General features: G+C 57.4%; 1 protein-coding gene across 2 annotated transcripts in view; it reads right to left on the bottom strand.

Annotated features, from left to right (window-relative positions):
• The window catches only part of GRIN3B (glutamate ionotropic receptor NMDA type subunit 3B), a 22,680-nt gene extending 6,129 nt beyond the window's left edge, over window positions 1-16,551 (bottom strand). Inside the window, exons 1-5 of one of the 2 annotated variants that reach the window (XM_043502520.1) lie at window positions 16,361-16,551; window positions 8,589-9,187; window positions 4,801-5,851; window positions 3,339-3,484; window positions 1,916-2,031 (exon numbers count right to left, since the gene is read on the bottom strand). In XM_043502520.1, coding sequence (XP_043358455.1) covers window positions 1,916-2,031; window positions 3,339-3,484; window positions 4,801-5,851; window positions 8,589-9,169 — 1,894 coding nt within the window. In that variant the 5' untranslated portion in view covers window positions 9,170-9,187; window positions 16,361-16,551. Of the gene's footprint in view, window positions 1-1,915; window positions 2,032-3,338; window positions 3,485-4,800; window positions 5,852-8,588; window positions 9,188-13,517; window positions 14,166-16,360 lie in introns of those variants that run through there. The other variant, XM_038383952.2, reaches the window with a different exon arrangement.

Raw genomic sequence — 16,551 nt, 5'->3', positions numbered from 1 at the left:
GTGGGGGAAGAGAGAGAGAAGCACCATCATGGGGGTGGACTGGGAGCCAGCAGCCCCGGGCTCTGTTCCCAGGCCTACTGTGTGACTTTGAGCACATCACGTCTCTTCTGTATTGAATGTACAGCACTGAGCGCAGCAGGACTCTGATCTCATCAGGGCCACAAGGTGCTACCAGAATACAAACAATGAATAAAAGCCCTGGGCTCCTGCCCCCTCTAGACCCCACCACTGCAGCATCTGAGCCTCGGGGGGCTTGTCACCCCATTGAAAGCTGGAGGAACTTGGGCAAGGTAACAGCTGGGCTATGAACCTGGATCTGCTGAGTCCCATAACGCCCCAGTCAACCTTTCTCAGGGCTCTCAAGCCACACCGCTCCCCTCGGTCGGCCAAGTGCCTGCAGCTACGCAGCCCGGTGTGGTTTATTGCAGGGGGGGTGGGCGGCTGCTTCCCCCCCTAAGATAAGTTGTTCTCATCGTAGGACAGCTTGCACTCCATTGCTATAAATCCATCTGGTCTTCCCAGGAGGAAAACCCACGAGCTTCACCTCTTAGTGGCGTGGCAATTGGGAGCTCTCAGCAAAGAGGGCCTTGTGACATGCAGCAGCCTGCCTTGCCTTGCAGGGCCCTGCTGATGGGGCTGCCTTCGCTTCCCCGTTTCCCTTTCTAGTCGCAGCTTGGCAGGCGAGAGCACGGGGGCTTCATTGAACTTCCCTCTCGGCTCCGGTCTGGTTAATGAGGAGAGATCAGCCAGCATCCCTGCTGCACAGGGGTGAGAGGAGGAGGAGGCTGTGCAGGAGATTAGAGGAGGTGGAAAGGCTCAGGCATGGGGCGAGAAGAGGACATGCAGCACCTGGAGGCTTTGCTCACCCTTAGCCAAACCAGGATCATGGTAGGCTGAACCCTCATGCTCCAGGACACAGGCTCGCTGTCCATGGCAGGGTCAGGAAGGATGATGAACATCCTAGGACACCAGGCCAGATGGGCTACTGGGGTCTCCAGCAGCATGCCAGCTGTCGGGTAGCTGGCACACAGCTGGACTCAGGTGAGGGGCTGCAACACACCAGGGTTCCTCTGTGCTTTGCTAGCTCAAAAGACTCTTGCTCTGGCTGACCGCCGCTCGGAGAGCCTGGTGAAGGGCGCCACGGAAGCACCGCTGCTGCAAGCAATGCCTGTCTGCACAGTGGGGCCCTGTGGCACGTAAGCTGTGGATTCACCAGGGATCAAAGCCCAGGTGTGCAAAAGCTCAGGTTGCGGGGGTGGTGTGTGTGTGTGTGTGTGTGTGTGTGAGAATGAGACAATGCTTTGTGCTGCTTTTGCAGGGGAGCACTCACCGCTGGTTGGAAGGCACTGGAAGCTACAGCCCCTCTGCCTTGGGCATGGGGTCAGTGTTGTTTTCGTCCTGCTCTGGATGGATCCGGCCCCTGAACTAAGGAGCCTTTCCCCTCCAGGTCCCCAGTTCAGCTCCAGCTATGACCAAAACTCAGGAGCTGTCTGCAGTGGGGGGGCCCATAAGCGAAGTGAGCCTAGCAGAGGGCAGCCCAGGCAGCTGAGTGGATCATACGGATCATTTCTCTCTCCCCCAGGGAAGGGGGGTACGTGTAGGGAGCCTGCCAGCCCAGGCTGTGCCCAGCGTCGGGCGAACCAGAGACCGGCTCCGCTGCAGGGCTGTCGGGCCAGCTCGGGAATCACACACACAACGCAGACCACCTGCTGCAGGCTTTAACAGCCTCTCGCCAAGAGTATTTACACTGAGCCATTTTAACACAGAGATCAACGCTACACGGAAGCCACCCATCGCCTGCCGCTGTGGCCCAGGCCCACGCAAGCAATGCCCCTTCTCCCAGGGCACCGGGGCATTCGGCTGCTCGGGCCACGGGCAGGGGGCCAAGGGGACCCGGCCCCAGGCAGCGGCTCACCTTCAATAGCAAACGGCTTCCCCACGGTGAGGAGCTTGCAATCCGAGTCGATGGTGACCTCGTAATCCAGAAGGGACTTGTCCATGATGAATGCGTTGAGCTTGGGGGGCTCAGTCCTGGAAAAGGGAGCACAGGGGAGAGGCTGATTGGCTGGATTCGCCCTCCCCGTCCCCAAGAAGTGGCTGGCGGGTTAAGGGGTAAATAGCCACAAATTACAAAAGAGGCTAGTGCAGGTGTGCTGGCTGCGGGGGCACCTCCCGCCTACTCCAGCCCAGCCTCTCCCAGCAGGGGGTGCTGTAGGAAGCGGGGCAGGGTGCTGGCTGCAGGGGCACCTCCCGCCTACTCCAGCCCAGCCTCTCCCAGCAGGGGGCACTGTAGGAAGCAGGGCAGGGTGCTGGCTGTGGGGGCACTTCCCACCTACTCCAGCCCGGGGCAGAGGTGCTGGCTGTGGGGGCACCTCCCGCCTACTCCAGCCCAGCCTCTCCCAGCAGGGGGTGCTGTAGGAAGTGGGGCAGGGTGCTGGCTGTGGGGGGGAGCTCCTGCCTACTCCAGCCCAGCCTCTCCCAGCAGGGGGCGCTGTAGGAAGTGGGGCAGGGTGCTGGCTGTGGGGGCACCTCCTGCCTACTCCAGCCCAGCCTCTCCCAGCAGGGGGTGCTGTAGGAAGTGGGGCAGGGTGCTGGCTGTGGGGGGGAGCTCCTGCCTACTCCAGCCCAGCCTCTCCCAGCAGGGGGCACTGTAGGAAGCGGGGCAGGGTGCTGGCTGTGGGGGCACTTCCCACCTACTCCAGCCCGGGGCAGAGGTGCTGGCTGTGGGGGCACCTCCTGCCTACTCCAGCCCAGCCTCTCCCAGCAGGGGGTGCTGTAGGAAGTGGGGCAGGGTGCTGGCTGTGGGGGGGAGCTCCTGCCTACTCCAGCCCAGCCTCTCCCAGCAGGGGGCGCTGTAGGAAGTGGGGCAGGGTGCTGGCTGTGGGGGCACTTCCACCTACTCCAGCCCGGGGCAGAGGTGCTGGCTGCGGGGGCACTTCCCACCTACTCCAGCCCGGGGCAGAGGTGCTGGCTGTGGGGGCACCTCCTGCCTACTCCAGCCCAGCCTCTCCCAGCAGGGGGCGCTGTAGGAAGTGGGGCAGGGTGCTGGCTGTGGGGGGGAGCTCCTGCCTACTCCAGCCCAGCCTCTCCCAGCAGGGGGCGCTGTAGGAAGTGGGGCAGGGTGCTGGCTGTGGGGGGGAGCTCCTGCCTACTCCAGCCCAGCCTCTCCCAGCAGGGGACGCTGTGGAGACCGGTGCAGCGCACTTGGGGACGGTAGCCCAGAAACACACAGTTCCTTTACCGCGCGGGCCAGTTCATCGCGAATGAGCCAGGGGCACACGCCCGCCTTCCCCTGCGTGTTGAGCTTGCCCCTGCTGCTGCTGCTGCTGCCCCCTTACTTGAGCATGGTGACCCCGGCGGGGGTGGTGGGGACGCTGTGGCGCCTCATGTACTCGTGCATTTCGGGGAAGCTCTTCTTGATGTACTCCTCGGCGCTGCTCTCCCACACGGTGCCGAAGCGGAAGCCCTGCGAGGGGTGGTGCAGCTGCAAAGAGGACCAGGCGGTGGCTTGCAGATGCCATCAGCAAGGCGGGTGAGCAGGGGAGGGAACCGGAGGGGTTGGGGGGTCAAATCAGTGAACCCCACATGCCATGAAACGCGCTAGCCCCAAGCCCATCAGCCCTGCCTATCTAACTTGGAGTCGCTGGCTGTACATGCCAGACTCCATTCCCCACCACTCAGTGGCACCAAGTAAGATATTTCTTGGGAGGGGGCACATGCCAGTCCCACCCCCAGCCGGGGAGTCTCTCCTCTCTTAGCTACACAGTGCAGGAGCCAGCGCCAGCACAAGTTGATGTCTCGGGGGCCGCCCCTGCACTCTGCTATATAGGAACAGACACTCCGTGAGCCAGGGGGAAGCACCGTTTGGTCCAGCTGCCCCTCTGTCTGAACGGCTGGGCCAAATTTGAGCGGGATTGTAACCATGCAGCCACAGCGATACTCCGGATGGCTCTGGCATCAGCCATATTGATTTAGTGAGCAAGTGCAAAAACCGGGGGGAACCGGTAGGGTTTGCTCCTTCTCTAATTGGCACCACTGCTACCACCAGAATGCAGCCACCTCTGGGGTGGAGGTATTTCTCTGCAAACAGCAGCGGTTCAGGACAGGAGGTGAGGAAGCATGCTGCATCTAGCTTGAACTGCAGGGGAGAGGGATTTTAAGGGAGGCAGAATTACCCCAACTGGAATCTGGCCAGGACTTAGGATGAACCCCCACCCCAACTCATAGGAGAATGACTCTGGGGTCTTTGAGGTTGCAAGCAGACAGGACCTTGGATTTAAGTCTCATTCAAAAGACAGCACCAGCACTGCAGGGCCAATGGCTCAGAGACGGCTCTGAGGGAAGAGCGCCCCCGACTGAACCATCCACTGGATTTTACACCCCCTGCCCCTGTCGTTCCCAGAACCAGCAGCAGTTGGGAGCCAGCTGGGAAAACGGGGCGTGGCAGGTGGCCCAACAGGCAAAGCTCCAGGCGACAGCCCAACACAACGACGGGTTGGGAACGATGTGGACAAGTTTCAAAAGGCCTAGCGCGAATAATGCTCTAGGCCTAACCCTAACCCTAACCCTCTAGTCACTCTAGTCGGCGAAGTGACGGGTAGGGGGGCGCTCTCCTCTTGGAGTTGGGCCTGACCCCAAGGCCCCAGCATGGTGCTAAAGGGCGGTGGGCTGCTGGAGTGGCCACCACCCAAAGGAAACCGGGTTGCAGAGGAGACCAGCGTGGGGAGGGGAGGGAAGACGGCAACATCCCCGACCCCTCGGATCCCGCCCGCCTCCGAGGCAGCGCAATGGCCCTCCCACCTTGGGGTCGTGGATCCCCGAGAGCTCCTCAAAGGTCTTCTCCCCCACCATGACGGCGGCCAGGTTGGCCGTGTAGCTGGAGAGCACCAGGAGGCAGAAGATGGCCCAGAGGTTCATGAGGAAGCGGCCAGTGTAGCACTTGGGCGTCTTGCTGGAGACGGTGCGCCCGAAGAGGATGGCGTAGCAGAGGTTGAGGGCTGATGAGTAGGAGAAGATCTTTATGCGGTTGCGGCCGTGCGGGGTCATGCCATAGGGGCTCTTCCACTCGTAGAGGGTCAGGAAGAGCGCCGTCAGGTGCAGGGCCACGAAGATCCCCACCCACATGGTCCAGTGCAGGGGCCACATGAAGGCGCCGATGGGTGAGGCCGTGTCCTTGGTCCTCACCAGGATGCCCAGGCTGGTGGAGAAGAAGGGGCTGGTGAAGTCGATGACCTTGCTCCTGGCCGAGTTGATGCTGAAGGAGGTGACGGCCATGTGGGCCATGCCGCTGAGCAAGTCCCCCACCAGCCCGGTCCACTGCCCGTTCTTCCAGGCCCCGTACTTGCCGTCCCCGACGATGTAGAGGTCGAAGTCAAAGGGCAGGTCCTCGGCCAACTTCTCCAGCAGGTCAATGCAGTAGCCGTAGCAGCACTTCTTGTATGCCAGGGGCACCGAGCCGTTCTTGGCGGTGAGCGCCTCGAAGAGGGCCTCCAGCACGGTCGAGTCATTGGTGTGGGGGTCCAGGCACAGCTGCCCAGCTGGGCAGCTCCCATCCTCGTCCACCTTCCGCGTGAAGACAAATGGGTGTTCCACCAGCGTCACCACCCGCAGCTTCACAGGCAAGAAGCCACCCCTGCCATCCGGGCTCTTGCGTGGCAGCTGGTTCTGCCAGAACCCTTCCTCCACCTCCAGCTTGCCGTCCTGCCAGCTGCCCACCGTCACCCAGGTGGGCGCCCCCAGGGAATCGCGCAGCAGGCTCCAGATCCGGTAGCGGTGCTCGGTGTGCACCAGCGACGTGTTCCTCACGGACACCCGCCCCGTCCGCCCGTGGAACGACGTGTTGGCCAGGAACCTGGGGGAGGGGAGAGAGGGAGCACTGGGCAGCTGACATCCCCAGGATCGGGGAGCTGAGCACAGCGCCACAGCAGTGGGGCCAGGAGGGAGCTGTAGACAGGGTCTGGCCACAGTGATGCCTTTCCTGAGCCCAGCACACCAGGGGCCCCAGGCTGGGACGGTGGCAGGAGGGAGCTGATCTACTGAACAGGCTGTCAGGCGGATCGGGGCAGGAGGGGATTTCTGGACGGAGGGGGAATTGATGAGAGTTCAGAGACCCGAGGGGCTGGAGGGGACCCAGCAGCGGAAATACTGGGATTCTTGCCCTTTTCTGCACCAATCTCCCCCATCTAGCTGGGCTCCAGCCAGGATCTGCCCCCCAATGAACAACAGGGGAAGGGCAGGGTGGTCACAACTCCCATGTTGAGAACCCCCTGCTCTTCAGGACCCTGAAGAGGCTGCTCCAAGCCCCAAGGACCTGACCAGGGCGGCGGGGGGGCCTCCCCAGCCTGGTTCCACTTGCTAAATCAAGGAGTTTGCTTCAGTTGATGTTTTTTTGAGAGCAGAGGTTGCTCCGTGCTGGGCAGTCGTTCAGAGACTGGCTGAACTGAGGGTTTTAGAGGGGCAGGGGTGCTGGCAGAGCTGGGGGTGGGAGCGCCCTTGGGCCGGGAATCTTCAGCAGCAATGTCTGTGACCTAGATAAAGGGGCCGATTATTATCAGACCGGCTGGACAAGTGGGGAAAGTCAGGGCCTCCCAAGTGCATGTCAGCACATGTGCAGGGAGGAGCTGTGTTGGTATGCGTGCCGGTCTGTGTGTGCACATCCATATCATCGCGTATCAGACTGGACATGCAACCATGCAGGGCAGTGTGTGTGTGTCTGTGCATGCATGTACATGCATATCTTTGCATGTCCGACTGGACATGTGACCACGTGTGTCGCCGTGCATGTCTGAGCACTTGGGTCTCTGGGTGTGGCTCCTCTGGGAATGGGCCCATGTGTGTCAGTGCTAACATGAGTTCATGTCAGAACACACATGGCACAGGGGATTGGAGGGGCATGTGCAGGCGGGGGGGTGAATTCCATTTTCCAACCAAGGCTGCCAAAGCATCCCATAAAACAACCCTCTGCCCAGCTGAGCCTTCCTCTGGCATCAGCTCCAGTCTCCTCGTCTCTCCTTTTCCTTCCATCTCTCACTCGCCTTTCCTCTGCTCCCCTCCCTCTCCCGGGCCTTGGAACAGGCTCATTAAGACACTAGTAGAGTCTCCAGCATGAGCCAAAGTTACCAGAGAGGCCCAGAGGAGGGGACAGCACTTTGCTGCATTTCTAAAGCAGCTAGATCATTCATGACCCTGGTAGCTGAAATTAACAGGAATCAAATGCCATGCTCCAGGGCCCAGGCCGATTGCTGGGAGGGTCAGGAAGGGACCTAGCCCACACTGCCTTGTGCAGGGCTTTCGGGGCCTTAGCACAATTCACATTTCTATAACAACAGCTTTCTGGGGATGTTACTCAGAGATTTAAAGAGACATGGTCCCTTTCCCACACAGCTTCTGCACAGACACAGCCTCTTGCAGGAAATGGTTAGTGCCTGAGCGGACAGCTGATCTTCCAAGAGGAAGCATGACCTAGTGGTCAGAGCACAGGCTGGAGTCAGGAGACCTGGGTTCTCGTCCCAGCTCTGCCACCGCTTTGCTGTATTGACCTTGGACAAGTGACTTTTGGTGCCTCAGTTTCCCCATCTGTATAACAATAAATTATTCCCTTCACCCCCTCCCCCTGACAGAGAGATTGCAAGGGTTAGTTAGTGCAGTGCCAGAGGAGTGCAAGGTATTAACATAACAACGCCAACTGCTTCTTTCCCAAAGGTCACAAAGCACTTTACAAAGAAGGGAAGTATTGTGATTCCCCATCATACAGATGGGGAAATTGAGGCATGCAGAGAGGAAGTGACTTGCTCAAGGTCACCCAGCTGGTCAGTGGCAGAGTCAGGAATAGAAGGGAGGTCTCCTGAGTCCCAGCCCAGTGGTCTTTCCCCTGCCATCACACACAAGGCTTTATAAAGCAGAGGAGGTGGGGTGTGTGTGTGTGAATTTAATTGATGCTACAGGAATGACTCTGCCGGCGGCTTTAAGCATCATGGATTTATTAATTAAATAATGATTTTTATTATATAATAAAATATAATAATTTATTTTATTAATTATTAATTAAATAATAATTTATTATTTATATTATTTATTTAAGTTCCACTTCCCTATTATTACCCAGCCTGACAAACCTTAGATTTTTAAGGCCAGACGGGACCATTATGACCATCTAGGGCTGAGCTCCTGCATAACAGAGGCCAGAGAATTTCACCCAAACGAGAAACTGAGGCACAGGGAGGGGAAGTGGCATGCCATGGGGTCACCCAGCAGGTCAGCATTAATACCTGAGACAGAACCCAGTTCTTGCAGTCCGGCACCCTGGACCAGCCCGTAACATCAAACAGAGAGACTCCAGTGCTTGTAGTAAAAATCAAATGCAGAGGAAGGCCAACCAGTAGGGGGCACGGGAGGGTGTGGGAGGACCGGCTGGGCATTGCTGCCGGCTTGCAACCCCTTTCTGCGCCCAGCCCCCCGTGGCAGGAAAGCGCGTCTGGCTGTCTGAATGCTCAAAGAGAAGCAGATGCCCCAGCAGGGGGCAGCGGCTGGACGAGACAGACACTGGCCCACGTGCTAGGAGCTGCTGATGGGGGCTGGCTCAAGCTTACCTGGAGAGGTAGTGCCCAGAGGACTCCGAGCCGTCCACGTGCTTGTCGTTGCAGTTCACCATGCTCTGGATGAGGGTGAGGTCGGGCCGGATGTACATGGCGCTGGAGATGGCCCGGGATACCAACTCCACCGCGTCCTGGGTGAATTGCTCCAACGTGGGGCTGTTGACCTCCCCGTAAGCCAGGAGGCCCAGGGGCAGCCCCTCCGTCTGCAGTTCATCCACATTCAACGGCTGCCCCAGCATCCAGTGAAAGTCCTGCAGCCTCAGGCCGGACTCCGAGGCTGCCCTGAACACCAGCCGTGAGAGGTGGGCGTCACAGCCGAAGAGCAGCACCGGGCCGGCCAGCTCCTCAAGCTCCTCCAAGTGTTGGCGGAGGTAGCTGGTGGCACCCGGCTCATCCAGGTAGCTCAGGTCCAAGATGGTCCTCAGGAAGAGGTCGGTGCTGCTGGTCCAGAAATCCAGGAAGCCAGAGATGTCCCAGGCATGGCACAGCACCAGGGTCATCTCATGCCAGTTGTTGGTCTGCAGGATGCTGCCAAGCACGTCCACCAGGGTCTCCATGGGGCTCTTCCGGTCCATGTGCAGGTGGAAGGGATTCTGCAAGCCCAGAGATGATGAGTGAGATTTACTTTTTGGTCTTTGTATTACAAGGGCAGGTGAAATTGGGGGGCCCCACTGCGCTAGGCGCTGTACGTATCTATAAGATATGTCTGTACTGTAACCAGGGGGTGCGATGGCAACTCATGTGGCCACACCAGATACTCAGTGTCATCTAGAGGCATTTCTCCTCCTCTGCCCTTCTACTGAACTTTCCTCCCAAAGATCTCTGAGCTTCCCTCCTGGCCATTAGGTAAGGGAGACATGGGGATCATTTCCTCCCACCACTAAAGTGCAGCCACCTCAGGAGTGGAATGCAGCAGCTGTTTAACAACTGCCCAGAAAGGCTGCCCTGCTAGTTAGGACAGGAAGGGCCAAACTGAGATGAAGTTACAAGAGGAACTTTAGGGAGGAAGTGTTTAATGACCGAGGGAACTGGGGGTCACCATGTTAAAACAGGGTACACCCAGCACCCCCCTCACGCCACACTAGAATACTGCGGGCACTGCTGACCCCGTTGAGTCATCCACACTGCCTCCTGCAGCACAGCGGCCCCTAGCGCCTGTGGCCTTGGGGGCAACAAAACACTAAATAGGAACAGGAGCTTCTGGGAACTCATGCAGCCTTTGAACTTCTTTTTCCACCCGCTCGTGGCTGTGAAGTGATCCTTACCACAGGACTAGGAGGGTGCCACTGTCTCCAAAGGGGGTGGACAAGTTATTTGCAATTGATGGGGAGGGGAAGGGCTCCTGTGAATTCCCAATGAGGGAGGGGTACGCTGTGTTGACTGGCAATTCTGGGGCATGGAGAGCATTGGTCTCTGCTGGGCACTGTCCCATTATCCCATGGCCTGGGATACTGATGGCCTCTGGACTGGCGGCTTTGCATGCATTTAAATCAAAAACAACACACAGGAATAAAACCCACCGCAGTGCTGACTCACGCCAAAAATAAAACTGCAGGCGATTCACAGAGGAAATGGGCAAGGAGGCGAGTGGCCAGGAGAGGGCACCAAATCCAAGAGAGCAAAGGGAAGGCTTCAAAGAGGAGAAACAATTCCTCAGGGGTTCTGGCTCGGCTCCCAGTCACACTAAGGGGGTGTGTGGGTGTGTGTGGAGGGGGTGTCGCATGCTTTGCTTTGCTTTGCCTCACCTATGTGCTCAGGATCTAACTGATCCCCATATCTGGGGTCAGGAAGGAACATCCCCCTGGATCAGATTGGCAGAGACCAGAGGGGAGGTTTTACCTTCCTCTGCAGCATGGGACATGGGTTGCTTGCAGGTTTAAACCAGCATAAATGGTGGAGTCTTTGTAACTTGAAGTCTTTAAACCATGATTTGAGGACATCAGTCACTCAGCCAGAGGTTCGGGGTCTATTACAGGAGTGGGTGGGTGAGGATCATGATGGTCTTTTCTTGCCTTAAAGTCTACACAGCATGTAGCAGCACCTCTGGGCTTGAGTGTAATACAAATAAACAAACATCCCAACAGTTCCCAGAGCCCAGCTGTCCGATATGCTTAAATAGTAACGTTAATTCCATGCAAAGAAAAATTAGACCCTGTCCAAATCGACTGGCATCAATTGGCTTCATCTTGGGTCCTAGGTCACTTTTTACTCTCCCTCTGCATTGCATTCCCATCAGCCCACAGAGGCTGCAGGAAAAGGTTTACGAAGCAAGGGAATGCCGGGGCATTAATAAATCCATGATGCTTAAAGCCGCCGGCAGAGTCATTCCTGTAGCATCAATTAAATTCACACACACACACACACACACACACCCCACCTCCTCTGCTTTATAAAGCCTTGTATGTGATAGAAATAATTCCCCATAATAAAAGCAAGAGAACACTGGGCAGGGAGGCAGGCAAAGATGAGGGCTGAGACAGGGAAGAGCTGAGAGGCTGGACTGTTGCTTGTTGTGATGTGTTACCACAGGATAAGGTCTGCTATGGCTCCACTCTAAAATAGTTTCCTCCTGAGAGCACAAACTTTGCTGTTTGCCAGGTAACTGACTGACACCCTCAGAGCTCTATTGATGGGGCAATTTGCAGGAAAGGGGTTTCATTCTGGAGTGAGACGGTCCCTGCTCTGTCACTTTAGGGTCACCCAGACACCGTTCCCACAGTGGGTGTTCACAAAGATTCCAGCGGCCTTGGATGTACAGGGAGGGCTGGAACAATTTTTATAGTGGGGGTGTTGAGAGCCATTGAACCAAACTGTAAACCCTGGGTATAAAGGAAACCACTTCAAGCCAGGGGGTGCTGCAGCACCTCCCGTACCCCTTGTTCCAGCACCCATGTGGATGTGTAAGCCACACCCAGCAGTGCCACCCTTTAAAAGCTATTATTTTGGGTGCCCAACTGGAGACACTTAAATGGACTTTTTTCAGAGTAGCAGCCGTGTTAGTCTGTATCCGCAAAAAGAACAGGAAGACTTGTGGCACTTTAGAGACTAACAAATTTATTTGAGCAGAAGCTTTCGTGAGCTACAGCTCACTTCATCAGATGCATGCAGTGGAAAATACAGTGGGGAGATTTTATATACACAGAGAAATGGACTTTGTTTTCAGAGGGCAGGCGCTCAGCATGGCCTGGAAATTAGGCCCTTTTAAAGTGTCCCTAGATTCTGACATGCAGTAGCAGTCAGGGGACCACAGAGAACCACAGGGTTTGTCTGCGTCCTGCAGCCTCGTGACAACTGACTCTTGTCTCTTCTATGCCCTGGAGGACGCCACCTCTCTCTTTAGAGGGGTTTCTCCCCACACTTACCAACATCTCCTCTCTACTAACTGCATCATGTTCATTTAACCCCCCAGTACAGGAGATGCTGGCCATGCCCCTGCTTGATTTAATGAGGCCAGAGGAATATAGAGAGAAGCTTCTCAGGCAGCCCGTGTGACAGCAGCATGCACAAAAAAACCCCACCCTTTTGAACCTACCATTGTATGATCAGTCATTTGTTTATATTTCTTTGGCATAGCTTCAAAGGACTTTGCATACAGCGCCTGGGGAGATGCAGCCACCTCTGGGGTGGGAAGCAGCAGCCAGCACACAACACTGGGGACATTTAGCCGGAGAGCATAATCTTACAAAGAGCGCCTGGGGGTTGGTGGTTAAGGTCTCATCTCACCATCTCCCCTGGATGGTCAGTATAGATATCTATGGCCCAGCTGGGATCTGCCTGCTGACTGGGGCCTTAGATTGTATACTACAAACATCAGCATGGTATCTAAACACCTTCCTCTCTGGACCCGGCAGGAACCTGCCTCACCGCAAGAAGCCTGGAACACGGTGCCTCTTTGTGTTACACAAACTCACACCCAGCACTAAAGCCATGAGAATCAGGAATGCATGCACCCTAAAGTGAACTTCTCCTTTGCACAGGGGCCTTTTCCTCCAGAACCCCACTCCCTGCCCCCTCCAGCTACTGCAATTAACACTGCTCTCCCGCAGGTGCATGGGGGTGGCGGGGAATGAACGGGGAAGGAGGCTGGCCTGGCTTGCGAATAAAGTGATCCCGAACTATAAATATTCCCCCTGATGGATAGGTCTGAACTTGGCTGTGATTAAAGCTCAAAACCACTGGGACTTTCTAGGTGGCTAAACTATTGATCAGACCTTCTGAGTCATTCCAGAGACAGGATTGAGCTAGGGCAAGACTCCTGGCAGGAAGGAAGCGCAAGGTAGCCAGGAGAACAGAAAGCAGAGCCTCCTTTGAAACAGGGACCCCACCAGGCTCTCCCCAGGCCCCCTAGATACACAACCCTTCCACTCCAGGGTGGCAGGCCCAGGGGAAGAGACTGCCAGTAGCAAGTAAGGATTTGCAACCCGGCATCTCTTCTGCTCCTTTGCATACAGAGCAGACCCCCCCCCATAAAAATAGTCTCAACAACAAACCCTCCCCCTCCCCCAGCCGCACTGCTGCTGCTCGACACTCAGAACTGCCCCCCAGGCTTACAGACAACCAGGGCTTATGCTGGGGAGGAGAAAAGGGTCCCAACTGCAGCTTGCCCAGCTTGCACTGGGAGTTGGAGGGGCTGGATTCAGTGGGCAAGGAGCCCCCCGCCCCTACCTCCCAAAATCCTCTTCCTGCCAACAGGGGAATTGCTGCAGCGGGGTGGGGTCCCCCCCCCCCAGCTGGCCTAGCCCGTGTGTGGCCAAGGAGCTCCCGGGCTCCACCAGCTGCAGGTCGCCCAGCGATCGGACCAGCCCTGAGCCACGGGAGCAGGCTGGGTTGGACAAGCCAGACCCCCCCCCCCCCCCCCCCACACACTTGTGGCCCAGCCGAAGCTGCTCCGGGCGGGGCAGGGGCGCAGCGCCTCCCCCTTACCTGGGTGCTGAAGGGCTGCTCCAGCTCCAGGACGCTGAGGAAGGGGATCTCCAGGACGGCGGAGAGGAACTCCATCTGGAGCAGCTCCTCCCGGGACCCGGGGAAGGCCAGCACGGCCGCCACCCTTTGCACCACCAGCGCCTGGCACAGCCAGCGAGCCAGCGACGCCGGGTCCCGCTCCCGGGGAGCCCCCGGCACGATCTCCAAGCTCAGGTTATAGGGGAACCAGCTGGCCCGGCTCGCCCTGGCCAGGGCGCTGCGCACCCGGCTCTGCGCTCCCCCCAGGGGCAGCAGTGCGCCCAGGCGCACCGTGTGCCCGACCCTGGCGAGGATGTGGCAGGGCTGGGGGTGCCCCGGGCAGGGCGCCGGCAGGAGGCTGCCCGCCACCCCCACGCACAGCCAGAGCGCCCGCAGAAACTCCATGGGAAAGTTTGGGCGCGCCCCGGTCCCCCCCTCGCCCTGGGTGGGGGAGAGGCGGCGGCGGGCGCTGGGGAGGAAGGAGCCCTGGGTGCCGGAGGAGGAGGAGGAGAAGGGGCATGAGGAAGGCTGGGAGAGCGGAGGAGGTGCTGGGATCTCCAGGCAGGGCTGCCATGGAGCGTCTGCGGCAGCAGGGGCAGCAGAGGGAGCAGTTTGCATTGGCGGGGGGGGGGGGGGCAGAGATTAGGGCAGGGGGGTGGGTAATCACAGCAAGGCAGGGGAAGGGGTACGAAGATGCCAGGGGACATGGCTGCCAGAGGGAGGAGAGGCCGAAGGGAATCCAGAGGCGAGGGGAGGCTGGCAGAAAAACGCCCCCTGTCCTCGTCCTGCCCAAGTGCCCTCCTGGAGATCCTTCCCTCCCCACCACACACACGCACCCCCAGCGTGGAGCCTGGCTTTGCCAAGGAGTGCTGGGCCAACACCAGCGATCCTTAGTACCCTTTGCTGGGCACGACTGGCCACGAGCAAATGTCTCAGTGAAGTTCAGAGGCCAGGCTGGCAAAGGGTGAGGGGAGGGGGGGGGCGGTTATTTAATCTCTGGCCCCTGGTGGGATTTGTCTGGAGAAACCTATAACAACAGTAATAATAAATAACCCGGCTGCTCCTTTCTCTCGGGTTATCATTTTTTAACACAAAAGACTGTGGATCCAATGAAAACTAAGGGCTGGATGCGGCCCCCAGGTTCCCAAAGGAGAGGCAGTCTTGTTGAGTGCTTAGAGCCACAGCTGGGCAATAGGAAACCTGTGTCCTAATCCCGACCCTGCCACGGACACACTGTGGTGCTAGGCCCCCCTTCTGGGCCTCGGTTTCCCCATTTGGAAAAGGAAGACGATGACGCAGCCCCACCTTCCCGATGTGCTTTGAGAGCGAGGGGTCTCAGTGTGATGAATCTGTGCCCGATTGCTGCCCTCTGGGTTCCCATATGTTACACAGAAGGCTGAGAGCCCCTGGGCAATAGTGAGGCAAAAGTCCACTAAAGTAAAATCTCCCCCAGCCAGTGTAGCTTCCCCAGTGGTAGCAATGGCGGGGGGAACAAGCATAGATAGGGCACAGGCATTTTCACCAGCGTGTGCTCTTGCCCTGCTCAGAGCAGCCTGCCGGTAAGATTGTGTCTGTTTAACTTAACATCTTAACATCTTAAAAAATGCTAACAAATCTGTAGGCACCTAGGACGTCACGGCTCTCCCTGTGCTGCTGACCAGGGCCACTTGAAGCCACCTAGCAGCAGCTGGGATGTAACCCACACCCTTCTAGACCCAGGGCCTAGCACTTGAGCCAAAGGAGAATCTCTGTTAGCAGGGAGGTGTCTATGACACACAGGAGAACAGTTCAGATTCCATCCACTAGTGGGCAATATTGCACACAGCAACGCTAGCTAATTCCTTGCAGAATTTATCATTGAGAGAGAGCCCTTCTAGCCACAAGGATAGGATACCTGGTGCTTACAAGCTTTCTGCCTTCATGAACCCGAGTATTTATCAGTCAGGAAAAACAAAGCAACCCTTGCCTTCTTTGAGTCCTATTGGACCCAGAGCCTTCGGGTTGATTTCCTTGGAACCTATTGAGGACTGGCTCCTTCCTCTTTATTTTATTTGGTAATCATTCAGTGAGGGGTGCAGTTATCTCCGAGTACGCACTGCCCTTTCATTGTACTCACATCACCTTACATAACACCCCTCGGCCCCAGCCCAGTGTGCATGCACACACCCAACTCCATACAACCCAATCTGCAAACATGCACTCACGCCGAGCTACACAACTCAAACCACGCACGCATACACCCACACAACCCCTGTGTAACCCAACCTGCAAACACACACACACACACACACACACGCCGAACTACACAACTGACAAACCACACATGCATGAACCCACACAACCCCTATACCACCCAACCTGCAAACATGCACCCACTCCAAGCTACACAACTCACAAACTATGTTTGCATGCACCCACACAAGTCCTATACAACCCAACCTGCAAGCGCACCCACTCTGAGCTACACAACTCACAAACCATGTACATCGTGCAGTGCATGCAATCACCCAAACCCTGCACAACCGAAAGGGCACATGCATGCTTTAACACAACCCAGCGCCCCTGCTCCTTCCCCGGGCGTCCGCCCACTCATCTCGCACAACCCAGTCCGCCTGCTGCCACACAACAGAAACCTTCCATGATTGCACACCTCTCAGGCACTGGCCAACCCACAGGTCAGCCTTGACACACTCCACTGTACATGACTCTCAAGCCCCAGGGCAATCCGTACCGCAACACACACCGAATCCTGCACAACCCACAGTGCATGCATGACCCCAACCCAGCCCCATAGCAAACACGCCCGGCTTGGCACACGCTCGTACCAGCACAGCTCCCTTTGTCTCCAGCGGCCCAGGGGTGCTGCAGTAGTGGGGACACTTTCACACTTCATTATGCATTCCGTTGGCCTTCCCTGTCATAATACCGAGCCCGGGGAAGGCCTTTGGGAAGGGGCTGAATGAGATTCAGGCCATAAATCCAGAGGAATTCCAGGAGAACGTTCACTGTCTTTTAG

The sequence above is a fragment of the Dermochelys coriacea genome, chromosome 25, assembly GCF_009764565.3.
Source record: "Dermochelys coriacea isolate rDerCor1 chromosome 25, rDerCor1.pri.v4, whole genome shotgun sequence".
Taxonomy (NCBI): domain Eukaryota; kingdom Metazoa; phylum Chordata; order Testudines; family Dermochelyidae; genus Dermochelys; species Dermochelys coriacea.
This window is presented reverse-complemented; position numbering and strand designations above follow the sequence as displayed.